The sequence below is a fragment of the Botrytis byssoidea genome (assembly GCF_014898295.1).
Source record: "Botrytis byssoidea strain MUCL 94 chromosome Unknown BBYS_006, whole genome shotgun sequence".
Taxonomy (NCBI): Eukaryota; Fungi; Ascomycota; class Leotiomycetes; order Helotiales; family Sclerotiniaceae; genus Botrytis; species Botrytis byssoidea.
Genome location: NW_024065847.1, coordinates 672 through 26,611, shown reverse-complemented (window position 1 = coordinate 26,611; position 25,940 = coordinate 672). Strand labels below are relative to the sequence as shown.

General features: G+C 42.8%; 8 protein-coding genes across 8 annotated transcripts; 6 read left to right on the top strand and 2 right to left on the bottom strand.

The window, feature by feature from the left end:
• Nucleotides 1–163: 163 nt before the first annotated feature.
• EAE97_003469 (uncharacterized protein) lies at nt 164–1,793 on the top strand (the record flags this gene model as incomplete). Its single annotated transcript, XM_038873981.1, has 2 exons — nt 164–248; nt 307–1,793. The coding sequence occupies 2 exons, from the start codon at nt 164–166 to the stop codon at nt 1,791–1,793; spliced, it is 1,572 nt and encodes a 523-aa protein (XP_038734590.1).
• A 1,330-nt stretch (nt 1,794–3,123) lies between these two features.
• EAE97_003468 (uncharacterized protein) lies at nt 3,124–4,548 on the bottom strand (the record flags this gene model as incomplete). Its single annotated transcript, XM_038873980.1, has 2 exons — nt 3,124–4,365; nt 4,429–4,548. The coding sequence occupies 2 exons, from the start codon at nt 4,546–4,548 to the stop codon at nt 3,442–3,444; spliced, it is 1,044 nt and encodes a 347-aa protein (XP_038734589.1). The 3' UTR covers nt 3,124–3,441.
• A 582-nt stretch (nt 4,549–5,130) lies between these two features.
• On the top strand, nt 5,131–7,281 carry EAE97_003467 (uncharacterized protein; the record flags this gene model as incomplete). Its single annotated transcript, XM_038873979.1, has 4 exons — nt 5,131–5,228; nt 5,281–5,853; nt 5,900–6,032; nt 6,082–7,281. The coding sequence occupies 4 exons, from the start codon at nt 5,131–5,133 to the stop codon at nt 7,279–7,281; spliced, it is 2,004 nt and encodes a 667-aa protein (XP_038734588.1).
• Nucleotides 7,282–8,689: 1,408 nt separating this feature from the next.
• On the top strand, nt 8,690–10,140 carry EAE97_003466 (uncharacterized protein; the record flags this gene model as incomplete). Its single annotated transcript, XM_038873978.1, has 7 exons — nt 8,690–8,750; nt 8,812–9,037; nt 9,102–9,220; nt 9,289–9,373; nt 9,452–9,547; nt 9,637–9,955; nt 10,051–10,140. The coding sequence occupies 7 exons, from the start codon at nt 8,690–8,692 to the stop codon at nt 10,138–10,140; spliced, it is 996 nt and encodes a 331-aa protein (XP_038734587.1).
• A 426-nt stretch (nt 10,141–10,566) lies between these two features.
• On the bottom strand, nt 10,567–12,658 carry EAE97_003465 (uncharacterized protein; the record flags this gene model as incomplete). Its single annotated transcript, XM_038873977.1, has 6 exons — nt 10,567–10,877; nt 10,928–11,100; nt 11,156–11,500; nt 11,558–12,050; nt 12,100–12,322; nt 12,440–12,658. The coding sequence occupies 6 exons, from the start codon at nt 12,656–12,658 to the stop codon at nt 10,567–10,569; spliced, it is 1,764 nt and encodes a 587-aa protein (XP_038734586.1).
• A 2,814-nt stretch (nt 12,659–15,472) lies between these two features.
• On the top strand, nt 15,473–17,982 carry EAE97_003464 (uncharacterized protein). Its single transcript, XM_038873976.1, has 3 exons — nt 15,473–15,923; nt 15,980–15,999; nt 16,061–17,982. Exons 1-3 carry the CDS (start codon nt 15,742–15,744, stop codon nt 16,804–16,806), a joined length of 948 nt encoding a protein of 315 aa, XP_038734585.1. The 5' UTR covers nt 15,473–15,741; the 3' UTR covers nt 16,807–17,982.
• Nucleotides 17,983–18,588: 606 nt separating this feature from the next.
• EAE97_003463 (uncharacterized protein) lies at nt 18,589–20,114 on the top strand (the record flags this gene model as incomplete). Its single annotated transcript, XM_038873975.1, has 5 exons — nt 18,589–18,816; nt 18,879–19,160; nt 19,213–19,260; nt 19,358–19,884; nt 19,952–20,114. The coding sequence occupies 5 exons, from the start codon at nt 18,589–18,591 to the stop codon at nt 20,112–20,114; spliced, it is 1,248 nt and encodes a 415-aa protein (XP_038734584.1).
• A 1,013-nt stretch (nt 20,115–21,127) lies between these two features.
• Nucleotides 21,128–24,061, top strand: EAE97_003462 (uncharacterized protein). Its single transcript, XM_038873974.1, has 2 exons — nt 21,128–21,492; nt 21,543–24,061. Exons 1-2 carry the CDS (start codon nt 21,433–21,435, stop codon nt 23,799–23,801), a joined length of 2,319 nt encoding a protein of 772 aa, XP_038734583.1. The 5' UTR covers nt 21,128–21,432; the 3' UTR covers nt 23,802–24,061.
• Nucleotides 24,062–25,940: the final 1,879 nt, after the last annotated feature.

Here is a 25,940-nt window from a genome sequence, read left to right as displayed (position 1 = left end):
TAATTCGGGTCTATAATTGATGCTGGTTACAGTATCTGTGTATGTCGACCTCACCGAATATGTCGGCCAACAATCTTTTAATCTACACACACATCCTCAAACTCGTATGTTACGGAAAGAGGATGATCTTTTAATGATATGAACATGATGAAGAAAGTTAAGCATGGGGAATTGTTGCAGTAGTTTCCCAGAAGAACAACTACCTCGTCCTCCGCCGGGACGTAGAGGTTATCCTGTAGGCAATACTCGTAAGCTTGTTCAGGGTCTGTTGGTGAGTTGTAGTCTTGATACTAACATTATCTCCAGATAATGTTTACCATACAAATCCTGTATTGGAATTACTTGAAGAGGAGTACCAAATTAAGAGAAATTTTGAAGTAGAAACAAAAAGCAGGTCTAGGGGCAAGAGATACGATCGAGATAAAGATATTGGTCCCAGGCGTAAAAATGAATGGGAAAGTCGCAGCAAAAGCCGCTCTGGAACTCGTCAAAGAGCTACTCGAAGTGGTAAGAGGTCGCGCGCAGTTCGCCCTAAGAATTCCCGCAGAAGACCCAAAGCGAATAGGAGGAGACAGGAAGATTTCAGCGAAGATGAAGATGAAGAAGATGACAGTGATAGCGACGATAGTGAATTCGAGACCAGTGACGACGATGATGAATTTGATAGCGACAGTGATAGTGACAGCGATTCTGAAATCTATCACCGGAAGATGTCAAAGTCCGTCAGAAATCGGCGACAGGAGCAACCGCGAAACACACGTTCCGGGGAAAAAGGCAAGGCGATTAATAAAGACGAGGCTGATGACTACGATGAGTTCTTGGAAGGGGATGAAGATGGTGATGATGAAGAGGACTATAAAAATCGCAATAAGCAGAAGAGAAAGAGGAAGAAAATCAAGAGCAAACCAATCATCGATGAAGCTCCAAAGAATAGAGCGAAGAGTAAAGTCAAGCAAAAATCAAAAGCCAAGAAGGTAAGGGAGGGTGACAGAATTGCTCTTCTAGAGAATGAGGAAGATGAGAATAACGTCGATAATGATGACGCGGAAGACGAGGATGAACAAGAAGAAATAAACAAATATCCTCAGAGCAAGGATTACGAAGCGGGAGGAAAGGGAAAACAACCAGAAACATCGAATCCTTACCTTTGGACAAATTCTTCGCAAATATTCGACAAAAACAAGAGTAGTATTTACCAAAGAGCCAGAGCGAAGGGGTCGGATCGCGAATCGATTCGTCAACTGGAAATTCAACGTCATCGTAAGAGGCGAGAACGAGAAACGTCACTCAAACCCTTTAAAAAATATATCTCAGAAAGCCATGGCGATGATGATTGGACCGACACAGATGCGTCTTCAACCACACCCTCCAAACGATCCGGTAGCACTTCATCTCGTCTATCCTCCTTATTTGGCCCACGGAATCGAAGTCTAATACCGGAACCGACTTCACATTTGATGTCTCCCATATCACCACTCACTCGACCCTCCGTCTCATCGAAATCTGGAGAAACCACCTTTGGCGCCTCTGTAATTAAGGCATCGCCACTGCAAGAGATCGTATCTGCAGACTCATTACCAGCAAATCCTGAGCCAAAAGACTCTATCATAACTCCTCCTCCAGCAGTTCATCAACGGCCAGCATCACCTCTTACTAAAGCAGCTGAGCCATGTCCGGAAGGAATGAAGAAAGTCATTTTCATGAGTCGTGGTAAGAGAAGCTCCATAAAATTGATACCTTCAGATGAGAAGCATAAGGCTACTGATGATGTTGAGATCATTCTTACCAAATGAGGAATTCTTGGTAGGTGAATAGCAGTGAGAAATGGTTTTTCTGAAGACAATATTAGTTCTTGTTCTTTGTTTCGTTCTTTTCCTTTGAGAGAAGAACAATTGTTGAATCGGAGGTGCGATGAAAGGTTTAGAAAAGAACCAGTGGTACAGTTAATGGCAGGAGTCGCAAATTTGAGTTTAGGTTTGAGTTTGATTTTCGTATATACCCTTTGCAATATTGTATAACATCAATTACACATTTGTTCAAATCTACTGGGCTTCTCTTATCCAATTTGAAGAGTCGCTAGACTTCCACAATATTGATGAAGTGGACCGCACACCAAGACGTAATAAAAGCTTTTAGATTCCCTTATAGGTTCACAACGACTATATGCATTTGACTGTAAAATTGGATCTAGTACATTTTCCCAAATCTAAAGAGGATATGGATTACAGAGTACTGATGCAAAGACGAATAAGAGCAATGATGTAAAAGGAGGGCAGAATACGAAAGTGGCGACGGGCAAAAGGCGCCCAAGAAGGCGAGAGTAAAGGTCTCGGTACACCTTCCCCTCTTTTAGACCACTTCCACTTCTACATCCGCAAAATCCAGCATGAAAACCTCAGAATTATTCGTATTTGCTGAATAAACATTAACAAATACCCTCTCGATTAATCTCATGTTGTTCTAAAGGCTTGCGGTCTAATCTTCCACTTTATGCTTTAGCGATGGCAAAGACAAGTAGAAGCTCTCAGAAAGATGGTGTTTTTTCTATGAGTCAACATATATTCTATGAGATCTGGGCGCACTCTCGTCAAGTTCTGATTATCTAGGCATTTGCATGCGAAGAAGAAGCTCTTTCTTGATCCATATTGTGTTTGGATGGTCGTGGCTTTCATCATCCTACTTACTACTCATATTCCCCGTGTTATGATGAATGAAGCTCATGGGGCTTTTTTTTTGTGTGCAAAGAAATGCCAAGGGAGGTTGTGTGGAAGAACTGTGTACCACGAGGATGAATTGAGAGAATTTGAGAATACGGAAGAGGGAAGAAAAGTGGGAGCAAGAGACGACTAGATTGATTGCTAGACTAAAGGCATAAACAGGATTGCCAGCAACTCGGCAGTCCCAAAGCTCGAAGCTTTCGAATCTAAATACAATGGAACTTTCAAGTAGTTTAGAATTTAAAAAGTTGAATTACTACTTTAAACATTGAATCATTTTTGGATATTCAAGACCTACATTTAGACACACCAGATGCAAAAGATCTAATTTCATGGGCAACGTTGTTTGAAGACAAACAGATGCTCAGGTCATATTTAGCATAGCTCAATGGTAACGGGATGAATTGGGAAAGATGCAGCATAAAAGTTTATGGATCAAGATATCAGACCAGCTGGTCTGGAAGCATTAAATACCTCTCGCTCCATATAGCGAAAGGCTTCAGCATATAGCACAATGAGATTTATGAATCATGAGAAAAATAACAGCAAAACAGAAAATCATCAGCGCGAATTAAACAATTACCCAAAGGTACAAGATGAAGCATAAGGCTTATCTGGGGTATTTTAAAACTCAGCTCTATAAATTCCAACAACTTTTAGAAAATTATAGCTCGCTGCTCATTAGTGTAAAGAATTATGCGCGATCAACAAAGGTCCTGTCCGTTTACTTGCTTCTCTTGTAAATCTTCTGCAAGAAGCTCTCAAACACAGTCTTCTTCAAGCCTTCAGATTCATCAACCTGTGAAATCAATTCTTTGATCTCACCAACTCTCTTCTCTTCATAATCCTCATAGATCTGCTTCAAATTCAGCTCATCGAACAGCTTCTTCACTGCGGCTTCCTTCGTCTTATCTTTGTGTCCATAGTTCTCCTCGAGTATTTGACGCTGCTCAGGTGTTGCAATAGCCAATGCTTTGTTTACGAGCCAAGAGCACTTGTTATCCATGATATCAGTTCCGATCTTTCCAATATGCTCTGGTAGACCAAAGTTGTCAAGATAATCATCTTGGATTTGGAAATATTGGCCAAGTGGAATCAAGATATCTTCGGCTTGCTTAAGGTTCTTTGGAGTTGCGATCTTCTGGTGGTGAAGTGCAAGAGCGACTGGAAGATAGAAGGAATAATAAGCAGTCTTGTAAGTGACAATGAAGTCATACTTGGTCATTGAGAAGTTGTCCAAATCGACCTTGTCCTCTGGTGCGGTCAACAAATCGCACAATTGACCAAGTTCTGTCTGGTACGTAACTTCGTGGAAGAGTTCGATGAGATCAACGTAGGAAGGGTGAGAGCGGAAGTACTTCTTCAATAAAGAGTAGATCGCGGCTTCGAGGATGAAAGCATCATTGATAGCGATCATACCAACATTTGGTTGTCTGTACCAACAAGGTTGACCGCGACGAGTGATGCTGCTATCCATGATATCATCTGATACAAGGAAGAAAGCTTGAAGAAGTTCAGTCATCCATCCCAATGTGGCAGATTCGAAGTATTGTTCTTCAGAAAGGGGAGCTTCGAGGAGGAGAGATACTGAGTCGGGAACAGACATTCCACGATTGCATTTTCCGCCAATCGTGTTGGCATACAGAGACTATACGAGGGAAACTAAATCAGTGCATGTCATTTACAATGACTCTTCTGAAAAATCACTCACGGCCTTGAGCCAATCTTGACCCTGTTGTGGGAGGTTGTACTTTTGGGCATGGGCAAGTAAATCCTCAACCAATCTTGGGAAGACGGATTCAAACTCCTTGAGAGTGGTATTCTTCGCCATTGTTATTGCCCAGGTGATGGTTGATAGGAATCGATTAGGTAGAATAGGACGAAAGATATTGATGACCAGAGAATGAAGAATATGAACAGAGAGGTGAAGAGTGGTGGTACTGTAAACAATGGGGTATTACAAAGAAGGGTTAACAGTAGCAGGGGGGAATTAAATTACAAGCGGTGAAGGTGCGGGGTGGGCAGAACGCGGAAACACAAGCTTAAGGTTAAGTCGCGCTTTCCATATCTGATAAGTCACTTTAATTTGATCCAAGACTCTTTGATTCGATTGATGGGACGTCGAATCTTCGTGTCCTGTCACTCCCTTGAAACTATACTGTTTAATATATACCAAGAAATTGACTTTGTATGGTTCAGAGATATTCTGGCGAGAACAATACTGTGAATTGTTCCTCGGTCGACGAGGTATCAAAATCAACAAAACAACCAAAGGGCCCGGACCGGACCGTACCTTACCTTAAACCAAGCAAAGCTAATTAAGACCCGACTTACTAGTCTGCAGGCAAGCTTGAATTCTATGAGCTATCTTGAAGCTGATATTCTCGAAGAATTGAGGTAGAAAAAATACAATATGGCACTTACGGAGCGGGAAACAGCACAATTGCGAGGGTCACTACAGGAAGCAGTTGTGAAATGCTCGGAGAGATGTTTATATCAATCTGCAAAATGGTACAAGTGCCTAATAGTGATGTTGCTTGCATTCATTGACCAATCTATTTAGGGCAGCAGAACTGCTAACATCTATACCGACAAATGATGACTTGGAGCCCGAAGATTCGCAGATGACGGAAGTTCCTGCAGAAGGACTCCCTCCAATTGTCCTTACTGGAAACCTCGATCCCGAAGAGGCACAACTCGAGGCGCGAGAGATAAACAAATATTTGTTGGCGAAATCCTTCTTCGATTGCCGGGAATTCGACCGATGTGCGGCTGTATTTCTGCCGGATAGGTTGCTCTCTGGGATTTTGTCAACGACGGCAGGAAAAGGTAATCAAAATGGGGTAAACACAAGATCAAAGGGGAAAGAAAAGGCATCAAGTGGAGTCAGCACAGGTGCAATATCAGGGCTTCCAAAACTAAGCCAAAAGAGCTTATTCCTGGCTTTATACGCAAAGTTCATGTCCGGCGAGAAGAAGAAAGATGAAGACAGTGAAATGGTAATGGGCCCTCACGATGGAGGAAATACAGTGAACAAACAATTGGTCACAATAATTCGAATATTGGAGGCTTGGTTTCAAGAGAGAAAGACTGAAACTGGAGAGTTTGCGGGTAGTCAAGGATGGCTTGAATATCTGTTAGTCAAAATTTCCTTGAATTTGAATTTCATTAACGAGAAGTAGCTATGGAATGGTTCTGGCCAAGGATAAAAATGAGGATGAGGCGATGCGCTGGCTGGTTCGAAGTGTCGAGTTGTTCCCCATGAATTGGGGATGCTGGTTGGAGATGACTTCTTTAATTTCGAGAGTTGAAGATGTAAGTAAGTCCCATAAAATTTATGTTAAAATATTGACTTGCTGGGCAGTTAAATCGCATATCGCCACATCTTCCCCAAAACATTCTCTCATTCATATTCCATCTTCATACTTCCCTTGAATTGTACCAGTCGACGCCACAACTGTCAAATTCTTTAGAGCAACTCTTATCCATATTCCCAACCAGCCCTTTTCTACTCACATGCTTAGCTCTTCTATCCTATCATACTAAGGATTTTGTCACTGCTGATGCCCACTTCAGTCGCCTTCTTGCACTACATCCTCATCGACTAGACTCACTCGATCACTACTCTAACATTCTTTATGTCATGAATCTCAGACCAAAATTGTCGTTTCTTGCACACCTCTGCTCGAGTGTCGATAAATTTCGACCAGAATCATGTGTTGTGATTGGCAATTACTACTCACTATTATCAAGCCATGAAAAGGCTGTGCAATATTTCAGACGTGCCTTAACTTTAGACCGTTCTTGCCTTAGTGCTTGGACGCTCATGGGTCACGAATATGTAGAATTGAAAAACACCCACGCAGCTATTGAATCATATCGTCGCGCAGTCGACGTGAATAGGAGAGACTATAGAGCCTGGTATGGACTAGGACAAACATACGAAGTACTTGAGATGCATGCATATGCCCTGTGGTATTATAAACGTGCAGCAGGACTCCGTCCATGGGATGGTAAAATGTGGATGGCAGTAGGATCCTGCTTACAGAAAATGGGACGCGATTTGGAGGGTATAAAAGCATTGAAGCGTGCATTATTAGCAGATAGCTACTACGATGCAGGTGTTGGCAGTTCATTTGGAAGTGGAGGCAGAGAAAGAGGAGGCACTATGGATCCGGAAATCTTACTCCAAATAGCTGGGATGTACGAGAGACTAGAGGATGAGAAAGAAGCACGAGGGTACATGGAGTTGTGCATGGCACAGGAAGAAGGCAATGATAATGCAGATGCATCGGCTATTAACGTTCATAATGATTCAGCTTCATCAGATGATGAAGGACGCCAACCGTTAGCAACTACAGGTGAAGGTGGTAATGGCACAGGAGTCACGGCTGCGACGTCAAAAGCAAGGATGTGGCTAGCGAAACATTCAATGAGAACGGGTGATTACAAAAGAGCCATGCAATTGGCAACAGAATTGTGTCAAGATGGGGTAGAAGTGGAAGACGCAAAAGCTTTAGTTAGAGAGGTCAGGGTCAGGCTGGAGGGATTGGACTCACCCTGAGTAAGGAGTTGAAGGCATTTATAGGAGTTTTGAGATACCAATAAATATTGATTCCATCTAGTTCTGATCCTGGCTAGCGTCAGACTCATGATTTACATACCTCATCATCTTGGACTTCTTAATCTTTGGAAGTCATCGTTTTACTGTTCTAGAACACCCCACGTAATTGATATTTCATTTACACGTTGTTTCAAATCAAATAGTGCCTTTCTTCGCGAAGATCACCCTGAATTTCATGGAATTGTTGAGAAGTGTCGATATTCAGGAAATGGCTAACAATTGCTACAAGTCATCCACGGCATCGTCTCGGCTCATGATTTCCATCTCTCACACACTACTTTCCTCGCCTATTTCAATCTACGTGCCGAAATGTATCATACATTACCTGCACTCCTGATTTTCGTGAGTGTCGTATTTTCTTTTCTCGAGGATAGAATGGGGTTAATAATGGAAAAGAATCATCAAAACTGTCACCAGCCAATAAGTAATACACATGAACTTATTAAGATCCACCCGACAATTACATATTCCGAGTCCAAAGATAGTCTCTAAGAGAGACTGACTGGAAAGGGGCGAGATTACTCGTCGAAAATCAGTTCTCTTTCTATCTGCAAATCACACCACATATCCAGCTCACTTAATACTTGAATAAATGCGTTTGTAATTTGGAATGACATTCCAGGATCTGCTGATCACCCTTCAGTTTTATCCAAGCGATTTATATGAAGTTCAATTTATATAAATTGTGTAACACGGCCCGCTAATCCGCATATCATCATGGTATAAATCCACTTTCTATATAATAGTGACAGTTCCGTATTGCCGTGCATGTACAGAGATGTACTCAAAGAAGGAGAAATGCCCAACAAAAGCTTTTCGCTGACATGCTCTGACGATCATCATTAATGCATATTTGATCCCAATTGGGACATGCAAATTCATCCTTCCATTTCTCCGTAAAGTTTCGAGCCTCTCAGCCACTGAAATCCGGGGTGCAGCTTGACATTATTCATCCGAAACGGCACTTGGCAACGGCATGCTGCCTATATTTTCCATTTTCCCCATGCTGACTTCCCCGGATTTTCAAAGTCCCCAAGACCCAGATACTTGTATATAATACTGATTTTATTCCATAGACTTAATATTAGAGGCTCGAGGAATGCCGGCTGTTGATAAACTATCTGCTGTCCTAGTCAGTTGATGAAGAGATTATAAAAGTAATATCTGGCATGAGGATGATTCGATCCGCGTATACGAATGTAACAATACTAGTTAAGAGTGCATTCATTCATTTGCTGTAGATACTGTTTTTACTAATCCGTACTTGTATAAATTTCCAAAAGTCCCCCTCTGTCAATTTGAACCTCGCATCACCCTAAACTTTCCATCACAGTTTGTCTTGCCCATCATGAAGTCCCTCGTTTCTTTGTTAGGACTTTCGTTCCTTGCGGGCCATGCCTCAGCCCATTGTAAGCACCCGCCGACTTATCAAGCCCAGGGATAAATATTAGCTAACACGTTAACAACTAGACATCTTCCAGTCATTAACCCACAAAAACATCCAATATCCACCCTATGGATACATTCGCATGAACGATAATTACAATAGTCCTGTCATAGATCTCGCTAGCAATGATCTACGATGTAATTCCGGAGGTGAGACGAGCAATGGAGCGCAAACTCTTACAGTCAAAGCTGGAGATTCTTTCTCTTTCACTGCGGACGTACAGGTTTATCATCAGGGTCCTTTGTCTATGTAAGTTTCGCTTCTCTTTTATGGGTACATATAATGGCATCGATATTGATATTGACGTGTGTAGATATATGGCAAAAGCGCCAACAACTGCAGCAGCCTTCGATGGATCCGGCAAAGTTTGGTTTAAGATTTTAGATATTGGTCCTACTTTTACAAATCAGGTCGCAACATGGAATCTTTATCGTGAGTTTCGATCTTCGTCACATTCCTAAGTATAGCGGAAATCAAGAATGGAGAATTGATTTGGATAGAAACATATACTTATACTATTCCGCCAAATCTTCCCAACGGCGATTATCTTCTTCGTATTCAACAACTTGCTATTCATAATCCCTAGTAAGCTTGAGTTCGACTAATTGTTTCGCAAGATATAAGAATATTGAGGAAGATATTGATACTAACGACTTAATTCAGCCCAGGAGGAATCCCTCAATTCTACATAGAATGCGCACAAATAACCGTGACGAACGGAGGTACCGGGACTCCCGGTCCTCTAGTATCTATTCCCGGGTACGCCCTTCAGATATCTACATACAACCCTCTTTCTTTCTTCCCTCCCTCACTCCCAAACTCTAACTAACACCCCTTCCCCATTTCAGAGCCTTCTCCGACACGGACCCCGGCTACACAGCAAACATCTACTCAAATTTCTTCAACTACACTGTTCCCGGCCCTGCCATCTGGGCTTCTCAAGGAGGCTCTTCAGCTTACGCTGGCATATCAAACGGCAATAATGCAGCGACGACTTTGGCTAGTATGCCTGCTGGAACAGGAGCGGCTACTACCGCGTCTGTTACTGCGACTACTACTGGGACTCTATCCTCCGCGACCAAAACTGCAACTCTTGCTACCTCGACAAAGACTTCGACGAGCGCGGCGGCTACGGCGACGGGATCGGTAGTGCAGAAGTTTGGACAGGTATGTTTTCTTCTTGGTGTTTGTTTGTTTCTTTGATTGCTGGCGTGATGGTTTGATGTCAAGATGAATGCTAATTTCGAATGTTGATTTTATAGTGTGGAGGCCAAGGATGGACTGGAGCAACGGTTTGTGCGGCGGGTAGTACATGTACTGCTAGTAATGTTTACTATAGTCAGTGTTTGTGAGTGGCGTTGGGAGATGATGAAAAGGCGAAAGGGGAGAGTGACATGGTGTGTGGGTTGGGTTGATGTGGTATGATATCACATGAGTATTCATGTAAGGGAGGGAGGAGCCGGATTTGGGGAACCTCGTTATTGTATATATGAATGATTTTATGGTGATGCGAAAAGCTTTACCGAGTGCATTTCATTGTTGAGGTGTGATTACAATAATTTTGAATATTGAAAGTGTGGATGAAGTTTCACTACATTTTGATTGATAGAGGGTATATCTTCGAAATAACATTGTGAGCTAGTCGAGATATTGCAATTGATCATGCATATACATGAACATTATTTTCTCCCTCTACCCAAATCCTCATAATTCATAGCCGCAATCCGTTACCCCATCCCATTTCCACATCATTTTCATTCACTAATCTCATTATTTCCTTAAGTAGTATTACTGATTGCCAACAACTTAGTGTAGTTAGGCGTACCCAATCCAGTTGCAGGATCCCAACCCTTAACGGCCGAGAAACCAGCACCAGAAATAACACCACTACATCCGGTAATCTTACCGGTGGTAATGTCGGTCAATGCGGATTTGGCGCTTGTGTACAACCATGGGTTGAGGAATCCAAGACCGGCTTTACCGGCGGCAACACGGTTGGAATTGATGAGTTGGATTACGGAACTGAAGGTTGGGGTTGCGCAAGAGGTACCATCGACGAGTTCGGCACTGCCGGAGGCAATTATTACGACTAGAGAGATGTGAGTGAAAGACATTAAGAAAAAGGGGTGGTTTTCTTACAGTTTGTGGCTTGAGCTGAAACATCGGGGTAGGCACGACCGGACGCGTTGAAGTATTTGGTTACTGCGCTGTGGGTGGTGTCGGTTGTGAGCCAACTGTTGACAGCGGTAGTTTGGTAGGAAGGTTGTCCGAAAACAGAGGAGAATCCTCCACCACCATCAGTCCAGGCTGCCCTATTAGGAGTTAGTATTCACATTTTTCAATTATCTCATGGGAAATATGACTTACTCAGGACTGTTACCAGTAGTGCCACCAACAGTAGTCACCCATGGGCAAGAAGCTGGGAAACTAGTAGTGAAACCTTTGGTAGTTCCAGTGGTAACGCAAGTAGTTCCTACTCCAGAATCTCCAGATGCAACGAGAACGGAAACACCACGAGCACCAAGTTGAGAGAAGAGATTGCAAACTTCATCAGCGTAGCTCAAGGGAACAGTGTCTTCATCATCACCGTAGGAGATGGAAATGGTTTGTGGAAGTGTAGTAGCAGCGAGGAGGGAGTCAAGGAATTCTAGGTAAGGTTCGTTGGTGTTTGAACCGCTGCCTACGATAGGAGGAGATCCGTCAGTTGAGTAGCTTTGAACCGTTAGTAAGTTTGTGCGCAATTAAGAAAGAATCAATAAAAAAACTCACTAGACGTTGGGAATCTCTGATGTAATGGCTCTAGCATATTGAACATCAAGATTGGCTTCAATACCTGGGTAACCACTGCCACTTGATGGGCAAGTTCCTCCGTTGATAAGGGTACAGGTGTAAGTATATGCCTTGTTGGCGAAGTATGCATAGCTGTTCATGAAGGTGGTCAAATCTGTCTTGGATGGCCATTGCTTCAAAAATCCAGCAATTCCAATTGACCCACTTTTCAATGTAGCTGGGGCGGAGGTGAATGAGTAAAGGTTGGCAAGACATGTTGGGGTAATGGTGCTACCACTGCAACCTGTGACAGCTTCGGTACCCTCAACATTGAGCACACTTTCGTCAAATTCCTTATGTTGCTTGATTTCGGAACGCATTGCACGGAGACCAAAGAAGGTTGTTGGTTGAACAATGTCAACGTGGCCCTTCAAAGCATCAGGGAGACTGTATTCGAGAGTTCGGATAGCACCCTCGTATAGACCAGTGTGAACTAGAAGACATTAGAAACTGTGATCAATTATGGCGAGATCAATAATTACCATAAGCGTTGTACTCTGCTTGGAGAAGTTCCTCAATCTGGCTGATACTTGCTTCTACAATAACAGAGTCACCACGTGCTGAGACACTTGTTTGGTTTGCCAATCCTGCAGTTGACAGCCATTGTAGCACAAGGTCACGCGACTGTGTCTTTGGTGCGATCATTGAATTGATCACTGTTTGGTCAAGATGACGTCCATAAAGGGCATGTCCAGGGGTAGCGATCTTCGGGAGGTTAGCCTAAATTCGCTTCTATATGAAGACAACCGACAAATTGAGAAGACTTCTTCTCATATCCAAATCCAACATTATATATGACATGTGAGGAATGGGAAATCATACATCCATGGCCATCTTGTGAAATTCTGGCATGTTCTGTGCAATCAAATGCAATCTCAACTTCATCGTCGACACATCTTTGTCGAATACGGCATCCTCGTCCAATTCCCAACCTGGTGGTGGAGCAGCAACCTTCTCGAAAACGCTGGATTTGCCGAACGTGGGTAATGCTTGGACTGCCGCCGCAGCAAATGCCACGGAGAAAATGTTGAGGAGAAGCATCTTGCCGAAGTAAGAATGATTGCAACGAAGAAGACGTCGACGAAGAACTGTGGCATCACGGCATACTTATGTCAATACTAGCCAAGAGAAAGGCGCAGGCTTGTCTCGCACAAGTTTGCGGCATCGCCTCGGTACCTGCTCCTCTGAGCCAATAGTGAATTAATTGCTTGCATTACGAACTGCCTTTTGGAGTTCCTTTATCCTTCATATCGTTACAATCACCCGCGCATGGTGTCTTCATTCATTTAAGGTTATCTTGTGTTTCCATAATCATTGGATGATGCAAGATATGAGGCGTGGGTGATTGACGGATCGCCACGGCGGTGTGACTGTGTTAGGAAAGTCATTAGTGAATCGGACGCTTGAATTGAGCTATGTTACCCAAGTGGGGAAACTCTCCTCCCGCAAGTTTGAAGATTGCCGAAAGAAGGGGAAGGTCATAGAGCACAAATCCTACTCTGAAATGAAGTACCGCAATTGTTAACGTAATTCACTACCCTAAAGAGAAATAAAGAGGAAGCTGTGTTTAAGCAGTAGAAGAGAGCCCAGATTGATAAATACAATTGTATCTTTCATGTAGATGAATCGAATGTTTTTTTTTGTGGGACCAGTGAGAAGGAACTTCCTAATTAGGTCGCTGCAAAAAGGTGACATTCAACCATCACGATAATAATCCTTAGTTGCAGCAAATTATCATTGGCGAGAGATTAGAATTAAATATCGCAATACACTACCAACTCAGAACCACGCAAGCTGGTATCTGATATCAGTCCTTTAATAAATGTTATCTTAGAAGTTTGCAGGTAGATCAAGTAAAGTTACCAATTTCCGATCTGTGTTCAACTCCGTTCTCAAATCAACTCTCTTTGAACAATTGACGAAGATGCATTTTCAAAAAACAACCTCATGTGCAATGTGAGTATCAATCAATCAATCAGTGTTGTCCATTGCAGATGAAAATGTGGACACATTCATACATACAGTACATCTATTCATTAACGTCCAACTCAAGAATCGGTCCAGTGACTGGAGGGTGATTCATTCAAAGCATCAATAACAGAGGTCGAACCCAATAATGCGGACTTGGATTAAGACATGTAAGACTGATTCAACGTTTGATTGTTCAACCGTCGGATTATTGTACACTGCCCAAGGACAAGATATCAAATCGAATAGAATCAATTCAGATCATGGTCACCTTCGATTGTGCGGAATTTCGCAGATATAAGGCAGCAAATCTCCCAACGGTAAATACGAAACAGCTACGATAACAATGCGACACACCATATGGCTAAATTCAGATAATAGAGATCAGTTGACAATACGTCTGTTGTACGAAGCTAACATAATGAATGGATGATGAGGTCGTCCGTCATACTTGTAACCTCAGAACATTGAAAATATCATCTCCGAAGCTTGGGTAGAATAGGGCACATTGCTAGGCCACAAATAAGTTGGATCTGGATAGATTGCAAAGCAGAATCAAAAGGATGATGCTTGAATATCGGAGGCAACACCACTCTCATGGACGTTGAGTTACTACTCAGTCGCGGGGTGAATGTGCAACTATGCAGTTATCATTTGGGAATAGAAATCCAACATATAACATGCTTCATCTTGATGCTATCATCAAGGCTGTGCTGTGATTCAAAGCTGTTAGCCTGTGCAGAGAAAGCAGACACCAGGAAGCAGAGATGCAGAGCCTTTGTTTTCCAATCAGTCGCCCCAAGATCTGGTGATCCAAGTTGGCTCACGAGCATATACTAGAAATATCTGAGCGGTACTTGCGGTGACCTTATTTCTTTCCAGTACTCAATTTGATAGAGTAGGATTTCAAATTCTCACGACCGGTAGCACAAAGCAAGGCAACCATCATATCGAAGAAACTGACAAGAATACAAGCAACAATCTGAAAGAAGGCTGACAAGAGCGATGTCCAGGGTGGATCTCTTTATAGGTGATCTGAGCTAGATCAGACAGTGGTAGTAGGTAGGTTTGCTGAACGATGCAAGATTCTTTGAGTGAACGATGTATCTTTTTGGACGAATGGTTTTTCCAAAGAGCAAGTAAAGAAAAGATATTTCAGTCAACTCGGTGACTCAACTCATAAGACATTGAAATACTAGTTCACATCAATGGTATTCACATCACAATCCCGACTCATCACATGACACATTGGTTCTTCATTCCAAAAAATAAAAAATGAATCGTAGGAATACACCAAAACAACAGGTGTTTATTAAGCAACCCACTTTTCTGATCCACCTGCGGCCGCTCTGACCGAATTTAAGCTCAATACAGCCAAGTTTGTCACATTTGCAGCAACCAACCCCAAAATTCCCACTAGCGAAAATGTATAAAGTCTCCTCTTCTCCCTTTGCATTCCCTTCTTTTTTCTTCATCTTAGTGCATGGGTTTTACGCATATCAGTGAGGATTCGTCCGAGATTGCGTTTTTGCTAGTTGAAAACTATAACCATGACCACTCCAGGTTGGCTTCGGCTGGCCTGGGAATCTTTGGAACCAAACATCTTCTCGTAAGAGATCTATTTTATTGTTTTTCATTGCGGTTCGGCTTCTCGTAGGCTGACGTGAAGAAGAATTGAAGGTCACGTTTTGATGATGACGAAGAGGCAGGAGGACTCAAATCATGGGAGAATGACTTGAGATTGATGTGTGATGTAGCATATTAATTGAAACCATGTTCTTCGTGGCAGATTGAAGCTTTGGTGTTGTGCTGATAATTTTGAATGTGTGGCATGTTTTGTAGGGTACCGTATCTGGGGATCTACAGTGGATGGCTGTCGCGAATACTATTGTGTCAACACCATATGAAGAGAATATCATCATTTGGAGTGCATCATAACAGATAATTCCACGTGTAAGTCTAGTCTATCATTGTTGTAGATACGCTTTCGACCAGGCCATATGCGAATTCCCCATCGATGATGTAAATGTGCTTGTTATGTTCAGCATACCCAGCAAATCAGGAAGGTCGAAGAACAAGCACAAGAACAAGAACTTTGTTAACTCAACCCACTACCCTCCATCTCGATATATCACAACCACATCTATATATTCATCATGACGAAGACCGCACTCATCACAGGCGCGACTGGTTTACTTGGCAGACAAGTTCTAAAAGTATTTGATCGAGAAAATTGGAATACAGTTGGCACCGGATTCTCACGCGCAAAGCCTCCTACCATTCTCAAGGTAGATTTGGCTTCCGAGTCTGAAGTATCAAAGGCGTTGAATGAATCCAAGTAATGTAACATCTTCACGGTTTTCGATGCAGTACTGACGGTAAGAGTATTTGAAGACCTCAAGTCGTAATTCATTGTGAGTTTCTGCCAGTGCTGCTACCTCGTCTCCGCCGCCATTACTAACCCCGCGATTACAGGTGCAGCGAATAGATTCCCAGACAAGTGCGACAGCGATCCTGAAGGAACACGCGCTCTCAATATCGCAGCTTCTGCTTCATTGGCAAAACTCTGCGCAGAACAATCCATCCTCCTTATCTACATTTCGACCGATTATGTTTTCCCCGGCACCGAAGGTGATGCTCCTTACGAGACAAGCCACACCGTAAACCCCCCGAATCTATATGGAGAAACAAAATATGAGGGCGAGAAAGCCGTATTGGCGGAATATGAGAAAGCAGGCAAGTCCGGTCTAGGCGTGGTCTTGAGAGTTCCTGTACTCTACGGTGAAGGCGAACCTGAAGAAAGTGCAGTTGGTGTACTTGTCAAGTCGGTCTGGAAAGCCCAAGAAAAAGATGCCAATATCAAAATGGATCATTGGGCCCTGCGCTATCCTACCAATACAGAAGATGTAGGCCGAGTTCTGTCAGAGATCGCAACCAAATATCTTGAAAGTAAAGACCCATCATCTTTACCACGAGTCTTGCAATTTTCTTCAGAGGACAAATTCACAAAGTATGAGATCTGTCAACTCTTTGCGGAGATTTTGGGCTTGCCGCTGGATGGCATGGTGGCAAATACAGAGGGAAATGATCCAAATGCTAGTGTGCAGAGACCTTATGATTGCCATTTGTCTACAAAGGTATTGAAGGATCTGGGAATCAATGTTGCTACGATGGATTTCACCGGATTTTGGCGGAGGGAGATGAATGCTTTCAGGAAGTAGGGAAGCATCAGGCTGGTATACAAAGGCAGTAGCTGAATATTCTCCCATATACGACAATAGTAGTGTTCTCTCACCCAGAATTACGTTATTGCGTTATTGGCCAAATCTGTATCCCAATGGAAGATCTAGGAGCAACATATCGTGTTCCAAGACTGGAAGTTCTTAGCTGTTCAGTGTACTTCAATGGCTATCATTGGCAAAGCGATCTCAGATTTTTCGAGTCTTTCCTATTTTCTTTCCACTTTTTAGACTGCGTTATGTAATGTCTTTCGAACTGAGAGCTCGATTCTAGTAGCTATGAAGAAGTCAGGCTGATTCAAAGGTTTGAGTGCTTTCGTATAATCCAATGAATTATCTATACCAAGGAAGAAAACCAATGGCATCGTGAGCTAGTGTTCATAGTAGTACTTGCGGTCAGAAATTCCGGGAAGTGTTCTTCTTGTTAATTTGCAGTAACAGCCGTGGTTCTGATGTACTCGCGGAAAGTCGCTATGGGATACCTCATCATCAACCATTTGAGATAGCTTGTTGCTCCGGTACTGAATTGCAGAGATGCATTCTTAATTTTTTGGATTCTCATGATGTTCTCATCCAAAACGGATTATGGGGTTGACACAAGTGAGGGGACTTCCGGGACGAGAGATGGAAAAAGCTTTGAGGCAGAGTAGGGCATATGTGACGGGGGTCAACAGCCGATCAATTTGATCCACCACAGATACCTCGACTTGCACACATATCGGTTTTCATGTCAAATTCCTTCTTGTCCTCCGGCGTGCACGTAACTACATTTAGAACATATCATTTAGATCGGTCGACATCGGGTTCCAAATCTTTTCTTACGTATAACGAGAACCTCCGATAGAGATATCCAGTCTCCTCCGCATTCTTTGCAACATACAGGATTGGTCCGTCCTCTTGCGGTAGCAATTCTCCTCCGAGCTTGCTAGATAAAAACAGGGTTGATCTTCCTTGTTCTTAGATGTCATGTCGTTAAGCATCAAGGAAATGACGGCATATGAGAGAAGCTTTGTTTTTTGATGGTATATGCCACGTTGTGCCCTTGCAAAAAGCACCTGAGACCCCATTCCTTCTATGTTTTGAGAAGCTGTGATGATCGACCCTTGCCCTCTCTTTACCAAAATTGAACATTTGATCTAGAGATCAGAGACAAATATCTCAAATTTTCACTTGTCTACACTGAGCATTTCCATGCACTGATATTGGCGATGGATCTGCCAACCCTGGGGTAAAAGCTAAGATCTTTCTCCAGGTATCTTTTGGAGATCCTATTTGCCATGATTCATTGACACGTAATCACCACTCATAATCTCAAAAGAAATTCCACAAACCCTCGAGTAAGCGGCTATTGCTCATTGGCTAGAGAAGATCTGGCCGGCGATTGATTGTCTAAGTCCTTGCACTTCTAAAGATAGAGCGAGATGAAAGTGTGTACCTTCTTCAACTACCAGCATCATTTACCCAGTCTAGTACAGATGACGCCAATCCTTTAAAGTTATGCTTGGGTGCCACGAATCATGAAAGGCAGCAGCGCTATGCTCGAATAAGCTTTAGTATATTAGCAACATAATGGATCACGACTTAATCTGAGGTGCCACGATACATCCGTCAATATTAGTGCCTATCTTGGAATTGAAGCTTGAGAGTTTCTGTATTTTAAAGTCTCATAAATTCCTACCTTGTACTCCTTGGGAGCTTGGTTCTATCTTGCACTATTTGTTGTATAACTTCATTTCAATCAATCTCAATCTGGCTTAATTCACAATGGCTACTACGCGTATCGCAGAGCTCGCTACTCAAGTCGCTGAAAACACGAAGCGAGTCGATGAGTATCTTCGTCAACACGACTTACCCTCACCGTCCTTTGATGCTGAAGGGCCAGTCGACTTTTGCATCCGATCAGAAGAAATTCAACGGGCACGTAGCCTGGCGATCGATGGAGCAGCAGAACTGGCAGATTTATTGAGGGGTCCCAAAGAGTCTTTACAGCCTGTGGCAAGTGCAAATTGCCTAGTCATTTGATTAGAGTCTGATTAATGATAAGGATTTCGCAGGTCAATCCTACTAGTATTCAGGCTATCCATAGATTTGATATCGCAAGAAAAGTGCCAGTTGGGGGTGAAATATCCTTCAAAGATCTAGCCAAGCGATGTGATCTCTACGAGCCAGACCTTCGTCGCATCATACGTTTCGCAATATCATTTCATAGACTCTTTCGAGAACCGCGTCGAGGTTTTGTGACTCATTCAGCAGCTTCCCGCAAGTTGGCGGAAGATCAGGATTTCCATGATGCTTTGGGTCTGGTATTCAATGAATTCGTTCCATCTTATGGACGGGTCAGTCTCTGTCTTAAGTTCGAAATTTCAAAAAAACTAAGCTATATCCCAGACAGTCGATGCTTTGGAACAATTCAAAGATCAGGAGCCAAGCCAAACTGTTAGTTATGTGGTCATCCGTTTATTTATTCATGATTGAGGGATCTAGCGAAAAGTTTATCAAATCGTCGATACTGATATAGTCTTTTTGGAACTAGGGATTTGCGCTTGTGCAGAACACCACGCAACCTTTCTTCGAGTACATGGGGGATCATCCCACAAGAGCTAAGCAATTCGCTGGGGCCATGAAAGCCTTCAATGCCATAGATTCTGGACACTCTCCTGTTTATCTTGCTCAGGGTTATCCATGGGAATCTATCAACGGCACCGTCGTTGACGTTGGTGGTTCGAAAGGCCATATTAGTATCTTACTTGCGAAGAGTTTCCCTGGGCTGCATTTCATCGTACAAGATCTCGCTAAGGTTATCGAAGGTGCAAAATCGAAGCTTGATGCTAGTATCGCGGACCGCGTGACATTTCAAGGGCGTGACTTTTTCACTCCGCAAACAGTGGTGGCCGATGCATATCTATTTCGCTGGATCTTCCACAACTGGCCTGATAAATATGTAGTCGCTATCCTGCGCACCCTTGTTCCGGTGATGAAAATTGGCGCTCGGGTGATTGTGAATGAGATTTTGAATCCGCCTTCGAATTCTCTTTCACTTTCCAGTGAACGTTCAATTCGGTACGAATCTTATTATGACCCGTGTGGCTGAATCATCTAATTTTTTCAAGCTGACAAGATCTACCAGTTCTCTTGATATGATTATGCTGAGTATGCATAATTCTCGAGAGCGAGAAGCGCAAGAGTGGCAGGATCTTTTCCTTGAAGCGGATCCTCGTTTTGGGGTGTTGAAGATTTGGACACCGATTGGAGCATCCCTTGCTATCATCGAGGCTGTTTGGCAAGAATAATCATTGGTATTCACGCTTTGTACTCTGTTTTTGATGAGCTTGTTATGTGGAATTTTGTGGATATGCGCCGTTCTTTGACTGGTGATGGCTTGTAAACTGCTCGGAGGTCATAATGTAAAAGTGGGTGATATTGAATCTTGATTGTGTTCGTTTCCGGATATTCATTCAATTCAGCCAAAGTGTCACTTGTTTGTGAGGTAAAGTTGAAGATGCACAGAGACATTCAAAAGATTATTCAACGGAGTAGCCATCGATTCATTTACAAAATATATATATGCGGCGTCTTCAAACCTCTACATCATTTGTATACCATGGGCCATATCCTCGGAAGCGACGAAAATACTATGATAAAATAGCCTCACATGAGCGATGTGTTCATCTTACCATACGTACCGTACCCCCAACACTTTGCGAGTCGATCGACGTTGAAATCGAGATACGATTTCGAGACGCCACAAAATATCCCATTCATACACTATATTCCTTGATTCAAAAACTACTTGCTCGATCAAGCACCAAAGTCGCAAATGAACAGGCGCCTTGCCCAGATTGATGAACTGTCGAGCTTATCAAACGCCTCGAGAGTTGGTCTCCACCCACGAGCAATGCAAAATATGCAACTTCAAGTGGAAGTATTGATACTCTATGATTGTCATTGCTCGAAGATATATCGTTATATAGGGGTTGTAAACTTGTAAAGCGCTTTGCAAAGAGACTCTAGCAGAGATGCTCTAAAGGCACGTAACGAGACGAGTCGCATATCCTTAATTCCGCATCACGACCCCTTACTAGATTCACCTCGGACATAATTGGCCAGTTGAGAAATACATACATGAGTACATTAGGAACACCTAACATATCCTCTTAATGAAAACCTGTTGCATGTGGGAGAGCTGAATTTTCCTATAAGAAAGATTAGAAAGATGACATTGAGATTTATTTCATTTTGAATATATCACTGAATACTAAACACTAAATAGTTACTCTTTTCGCTCAGGTAAAAATCTGTTTTTAGGATATTGTCGGAATGATCGTGACCGGCCTTGGTGGTTACATTATCATCAGCCTCGTCATCTTCACCCCGTGATCTTAAACCCCGCTCCAAGTGTGATATTATTTGTCACTCTGCCACCTCCCACTTTGACAACTCTCACAGATACAAGTTATTAAAGTCAGTATTCGTTGTTCAGTATTACATTTTAGCGATAGGTCTCTTAAACTTAGGTAGACGCTTTGATTTTTGGACCGTATAGAGTCGTCCATATCGTTAGTGGTACAAACTTTGACTTCGCACCGCGTTCTTTATCTCACGGCTCAGATGGCAGACGCTTCACAAGAGACCCAAGATCATCAATGGACGGCGCAAAGCAGCAACCAGGTTGGTACGCCGATCTTTCAGAGTATGAAAGCATGTTGACATTGTCACAGGAACTTGACAGCCTAAAACTTCTCGAGGCTCCAGCAATTTCGGGTGATCTTGACGCCTGTAATCAGCATAATGCAGTCGCCCCTTTCACGGAATGGATGAGCGAGTGCGAAACTTGCCAAAATATTTGGCGTTGTTTTTCACAGCCAAATTTGGCAAATCCGGTCAATCTGGGCTATATTACGGAGGCGCTCGCCACACAGTGCCGTACACATAAACCCTTAGTACAATCTTTCGTTGACCATGTGCGCTCATGTGAAGATCCCTGGAGTTTATCAAAGCAAAAACAAGGTGACCTTGGCATTCTCCGTAGAAAGTTAAAAAGCAGCGTCGAGATTACAGAGTCGATCTCAAAGGGGGGGTTTTTCTGGAGTCTGTTGCTAGTGAGGAAGGAGTCTGTACCGCACCATCCTGGTATTGGTCGCATTCTAAACCCTGATTGGGTTGATTTAGAAATGCTGAATCGGTGGAAAAAGCAGTGTCTTTCAACACATGGTGCGGAATGCGGAAATCCGTGGAAAATTTGGCCGAAAAGGCCCGCTTTTTTGATCGACGTGAAGACCAAATGCCTTGTCGCGGGTTGTGTCTCTGACGCTTTCGTGGCACTCAGTTACAGGTATGGTAGATCGCCTGTTCCTATAATCGACGCCGTGGTGCTTGAAAGGCTACAGGAGCCGTATGCTCTTGATGCCCTGGAGTTTGAAGAATTTTTGTCGCCAGTAATCCGACATGCCATGTTTTTGACCTCGGTCATAAGCGAGCGGTATCTCTGGGCAGATGCACTCTGTATCCCTCACGCAAACGAGGAAGTCAGAGCTGAGGAATTGAACATGATGGGTGCTATCTACAGCAACGCAGTCGTCACAATTATTGCTGCAGATGGCGACGCACAAGATGGGCTTCGTGGTCTGGAAGGTGTTTCTCAATCCAGAGACATAGACCAGAGCATTATTCCCTTCGGGGATGAGCAACTGGTTGTGCGGAATACAATATCTAACGATTTTTGGATTGGGGACGATTATCATGGCCGAGGTTGGACATTTCAGGAACGCGTTATGTCAAAAAGAAAGATAATATTCAAGAAAAAAGAGCTGCACTGGCAATGTAAGTGCGGTGTTTGGCACGAAGAGATGCTCCCCGATGTGGAAAAGGATGATTACATCGAGTCGCGCGAGGGTGTTATGATGGCTGGCTTTCCCGACTTGTCTTCTCTGAGCAGCAACCCCTCAGAATTCAATGACACCGAACTTCGGTACGACGAGGATGCTCTACCCGCCATCTCTGGGTTACTGTCAGTCCTGAGTCGTACATTCACTGGCGGATTCTTGTACGGCATCCCTGAAATGTTTTTTGAACGAGGATTAAGCTGGAGTCCCTTCTGGAACCAGACGAACATCCGACGACGTAAGTTTTCGGAAAATTTTGGAAAGAACCGTCCGTCTCAGGCAGGCTTACCATCTTGGTCTTGGGTCGGCTGGCACGGTTTTATTGACATCATCTTGTCCGGCGAGGCGGCTCCAGTCAATGACAGATGCAATAGAATCGAAGAAACAATCCCGATCACCGAGTGGTACACGAGCAATTCTTCCAGCGACTTGCCGGAAAATAGAAGGAGAATCAGGTCCACGTGGTTTGAAAATCGCGATAAGTACAAGGATTTTGCGAAGCCATTACCTTCAGGCTGGTCTTGCCACGACGCCCCCGATACAGGATCGTTCCGGGGAGAGCCTCACTTGTACCCAGATGGGTGTGGGAAATATGTTTTCAAACATGTGAACATGCCCGATTCTGACATGGGATCGTGGTACTATCCATTCCCGGTCTCCGACATCCGTGACTCGACGCCGCCATTCACGCCTGAACAGACATCCTATTTGTTTTGCAAGACTTGGAGGGTGCGCCTCTGGGGACGACAGGCTAGCAAAGATAACATTGCCAGAATTTTTAATAGCTCAGGGGAAGACATTGGCTCTCTGCAATTACACAACGAAGCTGACCTATCTCTCTTCCCGAATATAGATTCCGAGGAAATTCACGGGTTGCCCGTGGACCTAATAGCTCTGTACAAGTCACGAGTATATTCGAAGACGTGGTATGCAGTCAAAGAGATATATGACCACCCATTACGAAGAGAAGACGAATATAAAGTATTATGGGTGGAATGGAAGGATGGTGTTGCGTATCGTCTTGCTAGCGGGGAGGTGAAGGCAGAAGAATGGGAAAAGTTAAATCCGGAGAAGATCGACCTAATTCTAGGTTAGGGAGTAAAAAAATATGGTCGACTCGAACTTGGGAAGAGATTGATAGAGAAGTGTGCTTTCATCGCTTGTCCTTCTTCTTTCGGTCTTGCTTATTCTTCTATTGATTCAAACGATCTATACTTTCTTTAATAGTAGAGATTACTATTTTCCCAAATGCCTTCTTATCATTAACTATATACTTTTCTCATTCGAGGCCCCTTTCTAAAACAACTATAATCATAATCAAAATCCCATCAAAATATATCTATTCGAATAACAATTTCTCCTCCCCCCTTTTGAGAAATTTTCTGTTGTTATCAAATATTTCAACTGTACCAGAGATATATAACAACAAAATGTATTCTGATTATACTTTATAAAACTAATAACTAACTTATATGAAATGATAACTTTAGCAATTCTCGTGATAGCTGATGATCGATTTATCTTAAAGAGCCTCGAGAGAGTGTTCGGTATACCTATTACCCTCCCTATCAACGAACAATGAAACTTAATACTGATGTATTAAAGCGTAACATCTGAAATCTACTATGTTGACAGCAGACGAATAGGTCTTGGATATGGTATTAGGTAGGTAGTAGATAGATAGATATTTGGTAGGTATTAATAGTTAATACATACCTACCTATCCCCAAACCCATCCCCCAACCCACCCATCTCCCTCCCTCCCTCACATCACCTCACCAAAACCCATCCCGTGTTTGTCGCAACGAGTCAAAAAAAAGAGAGAGAGAGAGAGACTACCTAGATATCAACACGAAATACGAACCTGGAAATACGAAATCTCAAACCCAATCGATCGACTCATCTCTAGCTACTCTAGTCGCTTGCTCATCCCAATTTCCGGGCGGGAGACAGAGTTCCGCGATGGGTATGGGATTGTGTTATGGAGTAGGTAGCCTTGTAGGTAGCTAAGTTTATTTCTCCGTGTGATCTGATCTGATCTGATGGATGGATGGGTTAATATTTATCTATCTATCTATTGATGATTTTGATATGGATATGGATATGGATAGGGATGGAGAAAGCTTATATGTGATGATCTTGATCTTTGGACGATGGTGAAATTTAATTAGGATTTTTGTTTGATTTTTATTTTTATTTTCATTTTATTTTTGAAGTTTGGATTTGGGGATGAAATGAAATGAAATGATACCTACGCTATGATACATATCTAGGTACCTACTGAGAAATGTCGAATTTGCCAGATGCTTAATCATAATCATAATTACCTACTAGATACCTACTAAGGAGTATCAATCAAGTATCAAGTAGGTAGGTACCTACCCAAAAACCCAAGCAATACTATGAGACTACATACTAGTACCGGTTATTACTAGGTAGGAAAATCAAACACGAACTTTCTATTTTATTTTATTTAATATTATTCTACTTTACTCTATTCTACCGGTACTCTACTTTACTGTACGATACCAGTATCACTGTAAGCTATGATTACCTAAGTGAGTAAACAACAAATAGAAAAGAAACTAAACTATAAGGGAGAAAGAAAGAAACAGGAAGAGGATTCATTCCTTCCTGCTATTAGCTAGGAATGGATGGATAGATACTTTGGCGCGCTCTTGGAATATGCCGAGGGAAGGGAAGGGGAGGGATAGGTTTTGATGGGATTGGTTTTTTATTCATCTGATCTGATCTGATCTCTAACTAGTAACTATGGATGGGATGGATTAATTGTATTGGATATACTGGTACTCCGTGTGAGATGTATGAATAAATGACCATCGTCGAGCCATCATATTCTTGGCGTGTTTGGGTGTTAGTGTATGTATTACCATGTTGACTGGATGATGCAATTTTGCGATGGTACATCATTGTACATCAGTGTATCAGTGCACAGTAGTATATATCGGTGTGAGATGGTGAGATGGTGAGATGGTGTTATTATCAGTATATGTGTGAAAGGAGCACGAGTGATGGATGGGTTTAGATACGGTTATGGTGGTATTGTGGTATTGTATTGTATTGTATTGTGTGTACTATATTAGGTATGTGGGTAGAGCGACGAGACAGAGCGACGAGACAGACAGATAGACACCTGATTTAGTTTTCAGATCTTATTATTTACCTAGGTAGGTAGGTAGTAGGTACTGACTGACTGGCATTTGCTTTTGTTTG

Excerpts from the sequence above, each read along its gene's own strand:
- EAE97_003462 (XM_038873974.1), top strand. The coding sequence starts at position 21,433 with ATGGCAGACGCTTCACAAGAGACCCAAGATCATCAATGGACGGCGCAA. Across the intron at positions 21,493-21,542 it reads CGGCGCAAAGCAGCAACCAG|GAACTTGACAGCCTAAAACT; the intron begins GTTGGTACGCCG and ends ACATTGTCACAG.
- EAE97_003464 (XM_038873976.1), top strand. The coding sequence starts at position 15,742 with ATGACGAAGACCGCACTCATCACAGGCGCGACTGGTTTACTTGGCAGA. Across the intron at positions 15,924-15,979 it reads AAGGCGTTGAATGAATCCAA|ACCTCAAGTCGTAATTCATT; the intron begins GTAATGTAACAT and ends GAGTATTTGAAG. Across the intron at positions 16,000-16,060 it reads ACCTCAAGTCGTAATTCATT|GTGCAGCGAATAGATTCCCA; the intron begins GTGAGTTTCTGC and ends CCGCGATTACAG.